General features: G+C 40.3%; 2 protein-coding genes across 4 annotated transcripts; both read right to left on the bottom strand.

Moving 5' to 3' along the window:
• Positions 1–2,915: 2,915 nt before the first annotated feature.
• On the bottom strand, positions 2,916–7,344 carry LOC133926236 (mitogen-activated protein kinase kinase SIPKK-like). The gene is made up of 9 exons (XM_062372057.1): positions 7,118–7,344; positions 6,944–7,028; positions 6,085–6,219; positions 5,659–5,883; positions 5,371–5,553; positions 5,055–5,260; positions 3,470–3,515; positions 3,280–3,368; positions 2,916–3,166 (listed from the first exon to the last, which is right to left on the bottom strand). The coding sequence occupies exons 1-9, from the start codon at positions 7,174–7,176 to the stop codon at positions 3,154–3,156; spliced, it is 1,041 nt and encodes a 346-aa protein (XP_062228041.1). The 5' UTR covers positions 7,177–7,344; the 3' UTR covers positions 2,916–3,153.
• A 2,842-nt stretch (positions 7,345–10,186) lies between these two features.
• Positions 10,187–14,372, bottom strand: LOC133926237 (RNA-binding protein 2-like). 3 transcript variants are annotated; one of them, XR_009911070.1, is made up of 7 exons: positions 14,184–14,372; positions 13,007–13,119; positions 12,569–12,920; positions 12,426–12,487; positions 11,533–11,635; positions 10,778–10,859; positions 10,421–10,470 (listed from the first exon to the last, which is right to left on the bottom strand). XR_009911070.1 is itself a non-coding variant. In XM_062372058.1 (6 exons), the coding sequence occupies exons 1-6, from the start codon at positions 14,260–14,262 to the stop codon at positions 10,355–10,357; spliced, it is 804 nt and encodes a 267-aa protein (XP_062228042.1). In that variant the 5' UTR covers positions 14,263–14,370; the 3' UTR covers positions 10,187–10,354. The 3 variants fall into 3 exon arrangements, 2 of the variants coding, with proteins under 2 accessions (XP_062228042.1, XP_062228043.1); XM_062372058.1 differs by lacking the exon at positions 11,533–11,635 and having other exon boundaries at positions 10,187–10,470; positions 14,184–14,370; XM_062372059.1 differs by lacking the exon at positions 11,533–11,635 and having other exon boundaries at positions 10,187–10,470; positions 13,007–13,116; positions 14,184–14,369.
• Positions 14,373–18,632: the final 4,260 nt, after the last annotated feature.

Genomic DNA, 18,632 nt, shown 5'->3' on the forward strand with positions numbered 1-18,632 from the left:
TCTCTCCTTTCGCAATGTCCTCTCTCTCTTGGTCTCCTGCCTCCTTCAGCCTCCCCTCCGACCCGAATCCGACCATATCTTCCCTGGGACGGTGCATATCCGGTGGTTGAGGTGGTCTGGCACGGCAGTTGAGGCCCTAGGACGGTGCAGATCCGGTGGTTGAGGCGGTCCAGCACAGCAGTTGAGGCCCTGGGACGACACAGATCCAACGGTTGAGGCCATGGGACGACGCAGATTTGACGGTTTTGTTTTGATTTTTAGGGTTTTGTTTTGATTTTTGGGCTGCAATGTCTCGTGCTTGTGTATGTGGAGCTCGGTGTGATGGGTTAAGATCGACCGACAAGGAAGAAGGGGGTACAGGGAGGTGCGGAGGAGGGCGGTGAGGAAGAAGGGGAGCGGCAGCGGCAGCGGTAGCAGCGGAGTGACGTCCGAGCCGGCTCAGATGTTGCTCCCCCGTCGCCACCAATTTTCTTTTTTTTTATTCAAGGGAAATGGTAACAGTGTCGGGTGGATAACCTGCACTGATACTAGCAGAGTATCAGTGCCGTGTAAAAAGTGTCGGTTGAAAAACCGGCAGTGAAGACATTTTTCAACCGACATTCTTATGCCTTTTTGCAGTAGTGCGTTGTCCCTGTTTCACCACAGAGGAATGTCGGCGAACGGTAAGCTCTGTGATCTCCATGGACCTAAGGACGCACTTGTTAGAGTACCATCAGAGATATATCAGGGTGTGCGAACTAGCTGACATAGCAAAGTGTTTTAGCAAGCGAGCACACACGATATTTATGCACCCTCAGCAGTACGAGGAGCACATTAAGGTACGTTCATCGTTATTACATGTCCCAGTTAATTGTTATGTTGCACTTCTAAGGCACGTTTATATTTCAGTATGCTCTTTTTGTATACTAGGTATTTTCTCATGATGAAAAGTTGCTGAAAAAAACTTAGCGAGAACTTTTTAGGCTGCATCTACTCTTTGGTGACGGCTGCCTATCTAGACATAATTGGAGACGTGGAGGTAGTCATTCGAGACCTTCACGCCGTTGTGAAAGATGCGGTGGTTCGAGCCGCCGTAAAAGAGGTGGTCATTCGACAACAACCACAATAGTACGTACTTCTACCACTTCCACCACAACCTAAGGGGTTGGTTCTGATGATGATGACTTTGTGCTTACTCCTCAGAGAACTCCACGCCGTTGTGAATTCTTTGATGACAGTGCAGATGACTGGGATCCTAACTTTGATTATTTTTCGTATATACCGGTATCACGTAGACCAAAATCCTCAGAATATGATTATCATTGGATGGAACATGAGATAAGGCACAGACAGCTTCAAAGAACATTTCGTTCATAATATTTATGCTACTAAATGTTGTACTTATTGAATTCAAGGTGGTTATATCATTTTTAATATATTAACTAAGTTATGTATGTATCTTAGATATAGTCTACATGCTATTAGTAATATTCAAATTTTATGTACTCATCTCATGTACACATTCTATCTAATATTCAGTGTGGTTTTTTCATTGCGCTTACATGTATTTATTCTATCTTCACTTTAATATTTTTTAAGATTTTTTATTTTTATGTTAGATAATTTTTGGGATTTTGTTATTTTTATATTAAAACTAGGCTAACCACCGCTGAGAAGACGGTAGTGGCGCTAACTACCCTCTGAGTGGCAGGCATGTGGAGTAGGTTTGGCATGGGCGTTAACCGTCCACTCAGAGGGCGATAAGAGGAGTGTGAGGTCTAACCACTCTCTCGAAGGACGGTAAGAGGTACTTATGTCACCGTGGTATACTAACCGCTCTCTGAAAGCTCTTTCAGAGGACGGTAAATACAAATACTTCCATCATAATCTATTTATTTAAATATTAATGTTTGAAAATGTAAAAATAAAAAAACCTCCAGCAATTTGTATTGCTTAGGCTGCACTGTACTGTTCTAAATCAGCCCAAGTACATTATCGACCCAGAATCACATCTAAATTCATAAGCTCGACACAGACAAGAAATCAAGGCTCCTCAAACTTTGTCCAGCCTGCCCAAAAGGATAAAAAAAAAATGGTGAACAGTACAAAATGTGATAAGAAAACAAGAAATCCAAAAAAATTTGTAAACTAAATTGATCTAGGAATATAAGCTACAAAATATATTATTGTACAAGAACATACGGTTTCACTTGTTGATGATTGTTGAAGTCAATTATGTAAATACTTATTTAAAGTAGTAATATATGATCATTAATTGTATGTATAGAAGATGATGATATGAGATTTTATATTGATTTAGAACTCTTTTAATATAATAGCCCTACGTCATGTTCTATCTTGATTAATTTCAGGAAAAAGCAATTACAATGAGGTATGTCTAGATCTAGTCTTAAGGATCTCGACAAGTTATCTTATATTTTGAGTCTTGTCAGATGAATCTAATCGTAGCTCGAATCTGTTATGGATCCCAATAAGATATTGCCAGATGAATCTAATTATGACTCAAATCTATTAGGGATTTTAATAGACTGTTCCTGCTTCTATCCGGCTAGGTTTGCTTCATCTTACTTGTTCCGCTTCTAGTTTGTCTGGGTCCTCTTGGCTCACTTCATCCCTCTATATATGTGCCATCTTCCCTCCTTATATAGTCAGGTCACCATCCCTCAATAGATAAATCTAATTATGACTCGAATATGTTAGATTTTAATAGATTATTTCTGTTTTTATCTGACTAGATTTACTTCATCTTACTTATATAATAAGGTAACTGAGACATACAATACTCAGAGTCTCTGAGCATAAGCTTTCTAAATTATATTACTTCCAAATATCTTAATAACTTATTTCTAATCTAGGGATAATTTTCGTATAGAATATAATGAATTGTCTAAAATATTAACACATGCCATAGAATATGATGAATTGTATTTGTGTATATATATGTCACTCACTACATGTATAGTGATAGAACCAGCCACAAACTTTGCCACATATAAGATCATTACAGCTCATTACACACCACAAGCCTTCCGGAAAGGAAAAAAAAGAAGGAAAACTTCAAATATTCGCGTCAGTAAGCTACAGCTCTACAGATCAACTGCCAAAGGGTTCACCAGTCCTTCCCGCAGATGACACACATGGTTGCATTTGCCGTCACGCCCTTTGCCTGAGGATAACAGTAATTTAGAGTTGCCTGAATGGTTCATCCATTGGAACTGAAAGAAACTTCTGTGTTCTATGCGAAAATGGATGAAGAAACGGTAAGTGCAGCATCATTACTTGAAGGTGGCGAGTGGAGATCCGGCGGTAGTGAAGTAGGAAGCGAGATCTATATGCAGGTCGTCGTACATGCTCAGGAATGGATGACCCTGCATTGACGATGACAGATACGGAAGGGTAAGATAAGTGACCTAGCTTTGCAAATGATGGCTTGAAATAACATGAAGCTGTGAAGCAGAATTTTGCTTACCAATAATACTTGTGCTGATGACCTATCACTAGCATCCTTTTGGATACTGGAAAACCACAATGAAATATATAGACGTCAAATAATAGCCTCAAGATCATATCTGTGAACAAATCCACAGATAGAGAATAACAAAAAAAAAAAAACATATCAAGTATAGATGGAAACATGTCATACAACATATGATCGAAATTGTCTTGATGCTACCTGCCACTGGCTTTTGCGTGCATATATAATGTACAAAGCAGGCATTTTGACATGACCAGCAAAAGCAAGAAGTAGAAATGAAAAGGAAATGCCTCGACGATGGTGTTTTAAAATACATTCATAATTGTACAACAACAGCCTGTCCCAAGCAAGTTATGGTAGACTAGAGATGAAACCCACAAGATTCAACTAAAAGGATTATGATGAAACAATAATGATAATAAAGATACTAGTAATAGTAAAAAATAAAAGTAATAACAGTACAAAGAGACTGATACATAATTTATAGTTCTGGCACGTGGATAGCTAACTTCTATGAGCTTCTATCCACGTTTTTAGGGATATTCCATTACTTCAAGTCTCTCTTTACTGACTCCTCTCATGTTAGGTTTGATCGACATCTGCCTCTCTTCACATTATCAACACGCCTCAGTATCCTGCTATGCATATGTAACTCTTAAGATCTCCGTTAGACATGTCCAAACCATCTCAACCGATATTGGATAAGCTTTTCTTCAATTGGCACTACCCCTACCATATCACGTATATCATTATTTTGGATCCGATTATTTCTTGTATTGTCACAAATACATCGCAACATACACATCGCTGCTACACTTAACAATTGGACATGTTACTTTTAGTTGGTCAACATTTGGCATCATACAACATCACGAGTCAAATCGTCCTATAGAACTTAACTTTCAACTTTTGTAGCACCCTCTTGTGGCAGATGATGCCAAAAGCTTGACGCCATTTCATCCATCCAGTTTTGATTCTATAACTAACATCTTCATCGATACCACCATCCCTTTGTAGCATCGATCCCAACTATCAAAAGGTATCCTTCTTGGAAACCACCTCTCCACCGAGACCAACATCTTCTCTCTCATGTCTAATAGCACCAAAATCGCACTTCATATACTCGATTTTGGTCCTACTAAATCTAAAACCTTTTGATTCTAAAGTATATCTCCACAACTTCAATTTCTTATTAACCCCTATCCTACTCTCATCAACTAGCACCACATCATCAGCAAAGAGCATACACCAAGGGATATCTTCCTGAATGTTGACGTCATCCATCACCAAAGCAAATAAATAAGCACTCAAAGCTGGCTCTTGATGTAAGTCCTATTTTAAGCAAAAAGTCATCAGTGACATCTTTACTTGTCTGAACACTTGTCACAACGTTATTGTACATATCCTTGATAGGGGTAATATACTTTGTTAGTACTTTGTGTTTCTCTAAGGCCCATCACATGATATTTCTCGGTATTTTATCGTAAGCCTCCTCTAAGTAAATTAAAAAAATTGCTAACAAGTAGCTTCATTAGCAAAGGGCGGTTAGACACCACTGGAAATGGAGCAGTTTGATTACCAGGCCGAAATAAACGAGCAGAATTCCGGTGAAAACTGGTTCGGTGGTGCAGATGGTGGCGGTTGATCAACAACAGCTTCAAGAAGTTCGTAAAAGCTTTCACGAGGAGGAAATGGAAAATCGCCGGTTGCACATTCCAGCATTACTAGCCCCAAGCTCCAGATATCACTCATATAACCATGTTTCTTTCCACTGATTCTTTCTGGCTGTAAAGAACAGAAATTTTACAAATTTTATTTTGGTTCAGTAGAACTGGTGAACAGCATTTCATGCCAAACTGGAAGACACATTTATGAACAGAAAAACTTGCACTCACCGCCATGTAGTTGCATGTGCCAGTAAATGTATCTCGTTGTCCAGAGGAGCTCGAAATAATGGCACTTACACCGAAGTCTGATATTTTTACTTCACCTCTATGATTTATCAATATATTCGATGGTTTCAGATCTCGGTATATAATGTGCTTCTCACTGTGCAAGTACATCATTCCTTGTAATACCTGCATAAGAAGGTTGAAAATTTTAATCACAAGGCCCATGCAATGCAAAGGTAGCATTCTGATAGCAAAGAAACTATGTGGTAGCTTCTGCCACATGGCACTGACCTGCTTACAGATTGCAGCAAGGTAGTCCTCTGGAATGGTTTTCACAGTCTTCAAGAAATCAGCAAGAGAGCCACCGTCCATGTACTCCAAAACAACAGAAATGACGCCATTGACATAAAAACACTGATAGCACATGACAACATATTGGCACTGTGTTGACAAGCTTATTTTCAACTCCTGGGCAATCTGTCTGCGTATACTATCCTCAATATTTAGCTGTATAACCTGCAAACACAATGACACATTGATGGAGATAAAGACCCTTTACAACAGTTAGGCAAACATTCCATGAAATAAATACTAATCTCTACTTAGGTTACAATTTTTAGGTATAATAAAGATATTACCGCTAAAGCTCTAAACTATAGAGAGGTGGAAGGAACCATAAGTAAGCAACACCAAAGAATGTACATCTGGGGAAAATACCTTCAGAGCAAAAAACTGGCCAGTAAATTTGTGGCGGACCAATTGCACGTTTCCACTACTACCTTTCCCGATCACTTTGATTACGTCTAGATCATCTAAGCTCAACTGATTATCCAACGGCTCTATAGGAGGAGCCTGAAGAACATTTTGAGTGTCAAAACAAAGAAGTTTGGAACATGAACAGAAAAAAGATCAATAAATTAACTAAATAAAGGGTACAACACCAACAATGATATGACTGTATGAGACAACATTCTTGCACCATAAAGAAGTGAGCATTTCCATTCAGGAGAAACACAAGCGCTGGATACAGCAAAGATGATTATGTAACCACTGCATGTGCAGATATCTATGACTAGTATCTTTGACATTCCACATGAAAAATCATTCTGTGTTCCACATCATCAAAATGAAAAAAGACATAAAGAGCAACAAAGTTACAGATGGGTTTCTCCCTAAATCAGTATCCTAATAAGATATCTAGATAACGGAAATAGCAGTAAAGCTATTACAGAAATTTGCCCACCATATTTACATGTTTGCTGACTGCCACTAAATTAGCATGCAGAAACCTAACAAAAGCGTAGGAATAGTCATTGAACAGTACCCTGATTGTCACACACAGGACATATAAACTTCCACGCATATCCGAAGGGTCCAGAGCTCAACAACAATTAACTAAAATGTGAATACATAGCGCCTATCTCTACCTGCCAAAGCAATCACATCCCAATTGCTAGCTCTGTTCATCTCATCATCAAGAGAAACCAATACAAGAGCCAATCTTGACGATCTCGATCCTACGATTACCAAACGGACGACAAGATACAATTTTTAATCCTTGGTGCGGGCGGTTTACCTCGCCTTTCTCGCTCTGCGAGACGATGCGGAGGCCGTCCTTGTTGACAAGCAAATCGCCGTCCTTGAACGTCCCGCTCTGCGTCCTGGCCGGAACCCAAACCCCATCACATCAGAATCAACGCAACAAGAGGACAAGTGAGAAAGAAAGGGAGAGCAGGAAGCTGAAGCCTACAAGAATTTGCCGATGGTGGACTCGTGGGAGGGGAGGGCGAGCTTGGGCGGCTTCCCCATCGAAAGGCGGGGGAGGCCTCGGATCCGCTCGGCCGGTGGATGGCCGGAGCTCGGAGCCTCGGACGAGACGCGAAAGGGAGAGAGGTGGACGTACTGGCTGAACAGCGGTGATCCTGATCCTGCTTTCTTTGGAGTGGTTGGCACCTTCTCTGTTCAGTATTTCTTCTTCCCTTTTGATGCTTTGCTTTTTTGGATTTTTTAGATTTTATTTGACATAGCTTCGGCTCTAGATTTACCTCGGATATGTGTTTATAGGTAAATATAAAATGATTTGAGTGTGCACTTTTAATTTATAATGTAAATAAAATGACTCAACCAAACATCTCAATTGTACACTCAGCTTTGCTTTAAAAAAATTTGAAACTGAAATTTTGCGGCACTTGTTTTTCCTTGCTATCTGCGGTAGATTCTTCTCTAATCTGAAAGGGCGAGAAAATTGGGTGTCCGTCACGTGTGTGTTTGGTCAATGCCTTGGAAAAATCTTATGCACACGGCCGGATTCTCTATATTAATGATGATGAATATAGAGAATCACTATTTGCACGGTATAATAAGTCTACAGCTACAATCCTCTACATTGACAAGTAACACATATTGTAGATATTTTACTGCAGCAGTCTTGTAATAATTCATCAAAAACGTTCATCACGGATCGGACGGTCAAGATCCTCACTAATGCAGAGCATTGTTGATACTTTGTATCGGTTCCTTCAATATAGAGGATCTTATTATATTGTATATCTAATTTTTTAAGTGAATTGGAAAAATCTACAAGTATTATATCATTTGTAATACAAAAGTATAAGTATTGTGTCTATTAACATAAAACTACAAGTATTATACACTAATTTCACATAAAATACGATTTTAATTAGATTCACCTAAAAATAGCCCTATATGTCTCAAAATCCTAGAATTTTATATACGTATTCCATAATCCATGTTCAACCAATTTTACGTGGATTCACCAAAAAGCCTATTTAGAATTTAAATTAAAATTCTCCAAAAAAAACTATTTTTATAACGTCTAATAGTTTTTAGGGCCTCAAATAAAATTCCAAAAATATGAGAAAATTAAATAGCATTCTTTTTATATGATGGAATAATTTCTAAAAGTATTTTCAGCTCTAGGTTATATAGTGAAAAAGTGAGTTCCTTAATGTTTTATTTATATACTTACAAAGGAACTTACTTTTTCACCATATAACCTAAGGCTCGAAATAAATTTAAAAATTAGTCCACCATATAAGAAGAATATTAATAAATTTTTCTAGATTTTTGGGATTTTATTTGAGGCCTTAAAAATTGTTAGGTATTATAAAAGTAGTTTTTTTGAGAATTTTAGTTTAAATTATATATAATCATTTAGGGTGAATCCAATTAAAATAGATTGCACATGAATTATAGAACACGTACAATTTTTTTTATGATTTGGAGAAATATAAGACTATTTTTTGGACAAATTCAATTAAAATTAGGTTTTATGTAAAATTAGTACACTATACTTGTAGTTTTATGTTACTATATATAATACTTATAATTTTATATTACAAATAACATAATACTTGTAGTTTTATGTAATTCACTCAATTTTTTACCTTAGTGTATTGACTCCTTCAATGCACTAGGGTGCATCCCATTGCAATGTACACCTAATTTTGTTTGTGAAACTGATGTGGAATAGCAACAAGCCAACAATAAGGGTGGTACTAGGTGGACATTGACCTGGAAATAGGATTGGGATCATGTGGTAAGTAAGCTCCGGTCGTAATTCTTAAGTTGACCTCTAGCTCTAGTTTCCCGACTCTATAAGCAACCTTTGTAGAATTTGACTCTAAAAATGATGGTAATATTGAATTAGGTGTTCCGCTCTTGTGGTCGAGTTCATGCTTCAGAAAAGTTGGATGAGCGGCAAGATCAAAAGGGCTTTGTTGTTTCAGCTTTGTAAAAAAACTATGGCTTCAAATATAAGAGACCAGGTCTCATAGGGTTATTTCCCAACCAAATGTCATCCTAAAGACTAAAACAACTAACTGTAGCACGTTAATTTTGGGGGTTTTTTCCTCGTGCTAGTGGTCATCTATTTTGGGGGAGAAAATGTCAGAAGTAGCTCACGGCGGTAGCACTTGTGAAGAAAATGGGATGAGTATTTTAACAAGCTAAGCATTGCATTCCCATGATTGAACAACACGAGGCTTTAGCACCTTTATACATGCACCAGCTACAGCTACAGAAGGCGGAAAGCCTCGGTGCCCTGGCATTGAGGGCACTCGATAGCTTTCGTGCCAATGACAGGGCTGCACGATCCAAAAATTCCAAAACGGCTCGCAATATCTACAGTTCTACACTGGTAACAGAATCCACACACCAATGATTGCCAAGATGGGAATGCCGTCGATTATACAAATCCGGTTCATTTTTTTGAGCCAAATTTGAATCCCATCGGCTGCAACTCCAACCACCGATAGGCTCAACAAGCGTGCTACAGCAGTGGATGACGTGACCTCACGAGCAAAGGTCACTGAACCACAGTGCGACTGTGCGAGTCATCGGCGACTACCTACGGTGACCGAATGGCCGGTTGTCTAGACTCCGGTGATTTTCCATGGTGACAGCAATGGCGGATGCCCCGGACAAGCAGGTCCGCCTCGCCTCCACGCGGTCGCCGCTGACCTCTCCGTCGTCTGCACGCCCTTCAGATTCGACGGCGAAACGATCGCCGACAAGCTGAATGATCCAGACATTTGCAAGGGATGGAAGGGCTTGGACAGCAACCTCGCTCAAAATCTCAAATCGACAGCTCTGGACTCTGGTGGAGGTGGTGGTATCAGTTCAGCAACAAGGTGTCGTTCTTCAACAAGACAGAATACATCGAGATTTTCGACATTAACCTGTAGTCCTGCATCAACTATATATGTAAGAATTGCTCACCACCAGTTTATGCCCATTATCGCTACCGTATTTGATGGTAGCGAAAATCTCGGGATGCAAAGGAGGGCATGAATTCGAATGGGGCAAAGAAAGGCATATTCCATCATTCCATGTGCTAGTGCCATACAAGACTCCTGATAACCATATTGACAGCTGCTCATTACAGGTTGCATACAAGCTGATCACAGATCACCTACAGTGCCCGCTGCCTAGATTACACTGCTAGCTGCATGATAGAAAATAGTAATCAGTGCACGATAGGGCGTTTCCTATCATCCTGCACAGCAGGCAGGCGGAAAGGGAACCTTGCAAAGTGGATCTTAAGAACTGGGGCGTCAGGCTTCCTGTCATCGAAGCGGTATTCTGCAAAATGATCAGGTGGAAGTTCAGTCTACGGAATTTATCTGAAACTCAACATAGTATAACTGTATGAGTGAAGCATAATGACCATGGATAGCAAGTATTTCAAGACAGCATTCAGGATAATACGAATATAAATGTTCATGTTATACTTTTCACCCCTGCAAGCTACTACTTAAAACTTTATTCTATAAATAAAGTATGTCATGATTATTCTAATCCAAGCAAATAATGACTCCAGTACAAGGATATGCAGGAATATCAAACGAAAATTTTGAATTAAACAAATCAAAGGCACTAGAACAAAAACCTTGGAGAGCCTCCATAGCAGTGAATGCACATTTTGCATTCTCAAACTCCACAAAGCATAGAACATAAGCCTTGTCACCGCTCTGCAAATAGCAGCAGAAAAAACATGTAATAAAGTTGAGTTGAATCAAACTAACACTAAAAGAAGAAACAAGAAAATTCCACTACCAATACAGTAGTAAAGCACCGTCAACAAAGCATGGAATCGGGGTTTTGTGATACAAAAAGAGAAGCAGCTGTTTATTTCAGCACCCAAGAATATGAGGTAATGTCTTGAAAGAAATACATTAGAGTACCAAAACTTGACACAGGGCACTAGTAAGTTGGCCCTCTGGAAAAGATGATATTGAAAGAGGCTTGGAATAAACACTACTTTCAAATACAGTCAATATGTTGCACTAATTTATTTCCTATTCTTCCACACGTATGCAACATACTTGCTTTAATGCAATGACCGGAAAGAATTTTAATGTATAAATATGAAATTTGAGTCCGTGGTGAGTGATCTCGATGCCATGGATCACTCGCCACAGATTTCATAGACATTGTATGGAAGCCTTGGGAACCCTTGGAATGCAAGTTTTTCGCTTGGTTAGCAATCTAAGGCAAAGTCTTATGCATGCGATTCTTATGGCCCAACAACTATTTTCTGCCTCTTATGCATGCGATTCTTATGGCCCAACAACTATTTTCTGCCTCTTATGCATGCGATTCTTGGAGAGAGCGATTATCTGTTGCTTCACTGCAATTACTCACACGCTGTTTGGAATCCACTAGCAGGCTGGCTGCATGCTTTTCCTAGCAAACAACCATGCCTGAGAGGAAACATCAAATTTGGTGGACCCACGGCACAGTGTATCTGTACGGCGGCCATGAAGAAGGAAATAAAGTCAGTCATAATGGCCACCATTTGGGAACTATGGAAATAGCAAAATGCAAGGATCTTTCCACAAAAGGAAAAGGCTTGTGGCACAACTCACTGCAAAGTCAATGGTATCCCCAGACTGTGGGAGCTAAGAATCTTAGATCCATAATAAGGCCCTGTTTGTTTAGGCTTTGACTTATAAATAAGCAGCTTATGGCTAGCTTTTCTTAAAAAGAGCTTATCCTAATTTGGTTTAAAAGCCTAAGCTAGGTTGTTTGGCAACTTGGCTAGACTTAATGGATGGCAGTGGTGGGTATTTTTCATGCAAAAGCCTAAAAAACACCTCTAAGATGGCTTAGGCTTATTAGTTGTATAGTGGCTTAGGCTTTTTAAAAAGCGCGGTTGAAAAGCCTCCCATTTGTTTGGGCTTATGGTTTTTTTGCTTTTAAGCTGGAGCCTAAGCCTAGACAAACAGGGCCTAATCACCTATTGCTCTTGCAGCTGGGCATCCCTTAAGTAGTTTTTCATGTACTGTTTTATTTGTTCACTTTGTATTATGTACACCCTCTTAAATGAATGGATGCAGCTCTCCTGCATTCCGTTCAAGAAAGAAAGAAATTGAGGGCACCATATATTCCACCGGATCCTCAACATAACCCAAGTTCAAAAATATGAATTCAAATGCAAATGCAAAGATTTGCAAGGGAATGAATAACTGGTTAAGAACCACTAAACCATTTATTCAAGTGAGAAGAAGTGATGGACTGAAAAGGCGAGTACATACCCGTCTAGGTTCCTTGTGCACTACTCTGATATCCTTGAAGCCAACGAAAGGACGAAACAAATCTTCCAACAAAAGTTAAGGCTTGAAAAAGGAAACTTAAAAGATAAAGAATGATGCAACAGAATGCTTAGCGGGAAGGATACGAGCTACTTCTCGCCTTGTGCAATCAGTAGGGAGACCATCAACAAAAAGAATGTTGGATTCATCTTCTGAGGGTCCATCAAGGTTCAAAAGTGGGCCGTGGCGCTCAATGTCTGGAATACCAGCACTTTTGCCTAGAGAAGAACTTCTCCTTACTAAAGCCGGATCTTCTGATGGAATAGATCCCTGTGCCCTAGCTGGAGCTAGTCCACTCAGCCCAGCTAAAGCTGGGTCTTCCAAAGGACCAGGTCCCCGAGCCCTAGCTCCAGCAGCTAGTCCACTCAGGCCAGGCAAAGCAGGATTAATCACTCCTGCTGGACCATCCAAACCATAAGCTCTTGAATGTAATGGCACCTGTAGATCAAAACAAAGCGACATGTGACATAAATGTGGTTACTTTCCTCTTACTAATGAATCCTCCAAAAGTTGAGTTGTATTACATCGTTTCTATGAATATCTGGTCCACCCGGTAGCACAGGAGCTCTTGAAGTGTAATAAGATGCTGAAGAGACCTCAGGTGGAAGATACCCAGGATAATCACCCCGTGGATCTGCTAATCAAATTAAGTTAGCCTACGACAACAAAAAACTGCTGGTCATTTCTAATGCAAGAATAAAAGGTTGGACAAAATTTCAAACCACAAAAGAGAAAAGAAGGAAAAGAAGGAAGAGAAAAAAGAAAAATATGTCTCATTAAAGCATGCATTTATATCAAAGCACACACAAGTATCTATATGCATCTTCACCGTGTAGAACTCCAGCTGAAATGTAGTCTCATACTTTTACCAGTTGAGCTACAAATAAGTAAAATTTATGCAAACCACTTCAATTGAAATGAAGAACATAAATACTAATTTAATTCACTAATGGATCCACGGTCTCCATCACAATGTGCTCCACAACTATGAATAGTAACTGGACACCGCACACTTCCTCCAACAATCAATAATACCCATAACTTGACACTCATAAATGTTGTTCCTTCATATAGTAGTTTGATTCTACAATGAAATTACCTAGGTCAACCGGTCATCACGTCACATGATCTCTCACGAGAAAATGACCAATTCAGGGTACTCTACACTCTATTCTTCCAAATGTCCAACATAAACTTGTGCATTACACGCAGCTGAATTAAATCTCTTCTATGCTCCCTTAGCACACAACAACTTGCAAATGCGATGCATGCTCAGACACAACATCCACAAAGGCAGTGCCTACAAAACGTGACCAACCTAACCCTAAATTTCAGTAGTGATTTGGCCAGCAATGATACAACTGACCAGAAAACAAGAACTAAAAGTCTATGCTGCACCAATCGATAGCTTCTGAACCTGCCTGATAACCCTTAACTCTTGCCTTCCTCTTTGCAGTTTGCAGATTACCAACGATCAGTAACATACAAACATTTAACCAGAAAGTGTCATCTTAACTGCCTAAATAGAGGGCGTTTTTTTTCTAGATCTACCACCCCGGCGAGCTCTGGCGGCCACCAGAGGCGGCCGGCGGCGCAACCCCCCCCCCCCCCCCCCTTCCCCCGGGTGGCGAGGGAGAAAACCATCAGAAACGCAGTCTCTCGATCAGCATCAGATGGGATAGAAGGGGAGCGCTGACGTACTGTTGCCGTCGATGGAGGAGCTGCGGTAGACGAAGGGCGCCGCCATGGCTGGCCTCGCCTCGCCCCGGTGATCTCTCATGGTGGATGGGCCTCGCCTCCCCCGGCGACGCCGCACCGAGAGAGCGAGGTGAGCAGAGATGCGGCCTTCGTGACTTGTGAGTTGAGGATTTTTTATTTTTTTTCATGAGGAGTGGATTGGGTTGGAACTTGAACTGTGAAGCGGGGAGTGTGGGTTGGGCTGATTCTCGGATGAGGGCCCATGGCCCGGTGTTGGCTTTTTTTTTTCTGGAAGGCCAAAATTTGTGTGTATTGTTTAAAGACCAACGAAAATATAAATATTGAATGTGGTAACATTAATCATAAATTTAAAGTATAAAGATGTGGATATATAATGGTATGCTGTCGAATGAATACGTCTAGAGTGATGTTGTAGTTTGATTTCAGATGAGATCTGAAAATTTAGGAGGAGATTATTCGCTAATTTTTCTCATAATTTCTTTATTTATTTTTATTAGTAAAATAAGTCTTATATCCGTAGTCGATAAGAGGTGAGAGGCTAAAGAGATAAGATGTATGGTAAAAATAAGTAAATTATTTAAATTTTATATATTTTTATTAGACAGAAGATAAGTAAGAAAAAAATAATACGAGAACTAACTTATGTCTTATATAATAAAAATAATAATACGTCAATCGGGACAATATGTACAAGAGTACCTACTACTAAAGCCACACACTGAATTCCAATCATATCATCCAGGAAAACCTCTCAGAAGTGTGAAGGTGCCACCTAATCACCTAGTGAAAAAGAAAGAAACATTAACCTCAAGCATGGTCAATGCCAAAACGTGTACAAATTAGTCGTGAAAGAGTGACAGTTCCTTTTAAAAAATAAAAGTGTAGAACATCGTAACATTTAAAATGAATTTTAACGCGGAGCTAAGAGCCTTAAACGAACGTATACACAACATCTCGAAACAATAAAAACATGAGATAAAAAAGTACAAAGACTTGCAAGTGCTCGAACACTAACCGCTGATTGAGTTGAGCAACCACTGTCAGGGCCGGCCCTTGGGGGCGAGCGGGGTGGCCGAGCCCTATATGTATATGTATATTGTGTATGTATTTTGTTTGGCTCAAAAGTAAACTGAAAAAATTAGGTTTGACTCAAAAGTAAACTGAAAAAATTAGGTTTGAGCCAGTGGACGTGTTGCAGCGTGACTCTTCGATTGCTCTACGCCTCGACGCCGACACGATCACGGGATTCACCGACCGCGTGTCCAACCCAATCAGTATCGGCCTCGCCGGCCGGAAAGCTTTCGACGAGGCGAGCCCGAGCGTCAGCGACTTAGCGCCGAGGCCCGAGCGCCAGTGTGATGTGGGTCCCTGGCGCGCCGCGCACGCTGCCTCCTGCCCAACCGGCCAGGCCTGCTGCGAACTGCGGTGCTGCCATCTGGCGTCTGCCAACTGCCGAGTGCCAACTGGCGACTGTCGTGGACCGTTAGTAGACCGTGGTTGTGACTGGTGAGTCCGTCTGTCCGTGATCAATTTTTGTCTTCTTCGGTTCTTCCTCCTCCTGATTCCTAAAGTATGCATATCAATTGTTAATTTGTTTCAATTTTTAACGGGGAGACGGTGGCTCGTCTTAGTCGACGAATTGGTGATTGGTGACAACGGTGAGACGACGACTTGGCCTAATCGGTGAGACAATAACTCGTCTTAGTCATCTAATTAGTGATCCTCTTAGTATTTCAACCGCTAATGTATTATTTTTTTTATTTTTAATTTTCACTATATTCTTGAATCATGTCTTCTAGAAAGTATGCATCTGGCAGCGAAAAAAGGAAAAAAATGAAACAAGTAGATGAGTTGGTAGAATCACAAAAGGGAGCCATTGATATTTTTTAAGAGTAATATGAGCAGTTCAAGGAACCCGGATGAGTTGGCGATTGTTGTTGTGGAGGAACAACCTAATGGGAATTCAGAAGACCAATGCCCTACTGACGATTGCCGCCTGGCGACTGTGTCGATGCCGCGATGCACCCTGCGACCAGCCTCTTTGGCTCCCCGCCATGGTGCTACCTGCAGCCTGCCGCCGTCGCGCACCAGCCCGCCTCCCAGTGCGTGCATGCTCGTCCACCCCCCGCTGCAGCGTGCTCATCACTGCCGCTCGCCAGTCACCAGTAGCCAGCTGACCGCGCGCTTAGGGCTAGTCGGCCAATCGGATTCAGGCGTTCGGGTAGTCGTACACAAAACATGGCAAAGTGGGCTTTTACATATTTATCATTTGTGATGGGCCCAAAAAGTGTGGGCCAAAAGTCAGGTAGTCTTGAGCCTACCTGGATTACCCATTGGGTCCACTCATGCCTCGGGCGGTGGTGTGCAATGGCGAAGCCAAGGCAAGTGCTTGTCATCTGGAGGTGGTACTACGTGGGTGTGCTCTTGATCATGGGAAGCCTGATTCTGAAGGCGGGATGAAGAACGGAGGCGGTGGTGATGCTGGGGCGCAGGAGGGAGGTGGTGGGAAGACTTGGGCCCTGACTGGCCTCATTGCAGTTCCATTCTCACCATGGGTGTGGCATGGGAAGAGGTCGCAGCGGCCGAAGCTGATGTGAAGCATGTGTGAAACGTGGTGCTTGGTTTGTTTGATAGGGTGCATATGAGTTGGTACATTTTGAGATTATACATGCCTTTTTGGATGATGGTCATAGTGACAGTGAAAGATTTTTCTCACTTCTAGTTGCAGAATCAGATGTTTTCTTTGTAATTATCTTATGCTTATTATCGGCATTGCAGATCCTAATTATCGATAGATGAATTGCTATTTCGTTTCAAACCTGTTTTTTTTATATAGATTTAGGCACCAAACCCGTTTCAAACCTAAATTGGTGATATCTATGCTCAGAATGCTGATGTTACTAGTTACTAATTTTGTTGAGCAATCAATAAAATAGTGGTGGAACCTACCTTGTAGAAAATGGCGAAACTCTGTCTATTGGCCGCTGTAGTTTTCAGATACCAGTAACCAGCATTTCAGGCTTAAACTTCCCATCGAAGCACCCTTTGTGTTCAGTCTTCATTTATGACAAAGGTGCTCATATAGTAGTCCAATTTGTTCTTCTGGGAATAATTAGAAGTAATTGGATGAGCAGTTGCGTTATGCATTTTGGATCATTTTTATGGTCTTTTTATAGTTTACTGGACCTTATATGCACAGGTAGTCTGGCACCTCAAAGTAAACTTCATTGCATTTCAATGATTATTAGGACAAGTGAATGCTCTTATTGTTGATTCATTGTTTGATAAAAACGGGATGTCTTCATTCCTGTATCTTTCATGATGGTAGCTGCACTGTCACTGTTTCAACAAGTGTTCTGTCCGTCATATTTTGTAGTCTATGGACCCTATAAGTATGTAACTGTCTTCTTATGAACCAAGTGCTTTTCACCGAATAAGTGCCAATTATGATGAAACCTGTACCACTGCGTCATAGCTCACTCTATGATGAATAGTCTTTTTTCTTCCTTTTTGTTCAATGTAATGAACTGTATTGCTCTGTTTGAAATAATAAGAGAAGGTTGTCTTTCTGTAGAAATATGAATACGCTGATGTGACATCCAACTGATTTTTCTGCTAATTAAACATTGTCAGACTTGTCCATTTATGCATTTGTTGTTCTATATGAGATGATTTTGTTTTTTTCTCGAACACGTAGGAGAGTTAGTATCATTGTATTAAGAAGAAAGAAAAATTTAGTTACAACACACATGGGATGATTTGAAGAGTTGATTTGGGTACATGTTTATATTATATCATTTAAACCCCTATTGCCTTTCCTTTTACATGTCGCAACTCTCAAATCTGAATATTTGCCAGTAACATAGTTTTGTTTTTAGGATGTTACTATCTGATCTTTTGGCCCATGTGATACTCAATTAATTATATTTCTTTGGTGCCTTCACCCCTGCGTAACAGCGTGGATAGGGATCGAGCCTATGACGTCATGCTGAATATAGGATAAATTGAAACAATGATGGAATGCAGTTAATTATTTCCTCGGTCCAAAGTCTATCATGGGACATTTATTTAACAAGAGCACTGTTGTTCTACAAAAAAGCAGAATCTGCAGTATGTTTGATGTTGATTACGCTTTAGATACAATTTACCTTCCCCTGTCTATTCAAACACTGGAATTCGATGGCAAATCTACTTTCTTGTGCTTGAATTCATTGATTGACTTTCTACATGTCAGTTTTTTCCTATTAATCTGACAGAGTAAACAGCGGCTGAAAATTTTCATATCTGAATAAACCTGACCATTGTCTTAACTCAAATTCGGATCTGCCTAATGTGACTCTTTTATTTTATTTATATGACATTTGTTATATTTAGAGAGCATTTTTTTTACTTGCTGAGATTCTTCACACCTTTCAATAATGTCACTGCTTC

This window comes from Phragmites australis, chromosome 8, assembly GCF_958298935.1.
Source record: "Phragmites australis chromosome 8, lpPhrAust1.1, whole genome shotgun sequence".
Lineage (NCBI taxonomy): Eukaryota > Viridiplantae > Streptophyta > Magnoliopsida > Poales > Poaceae > Phragmites > Phragmites australis.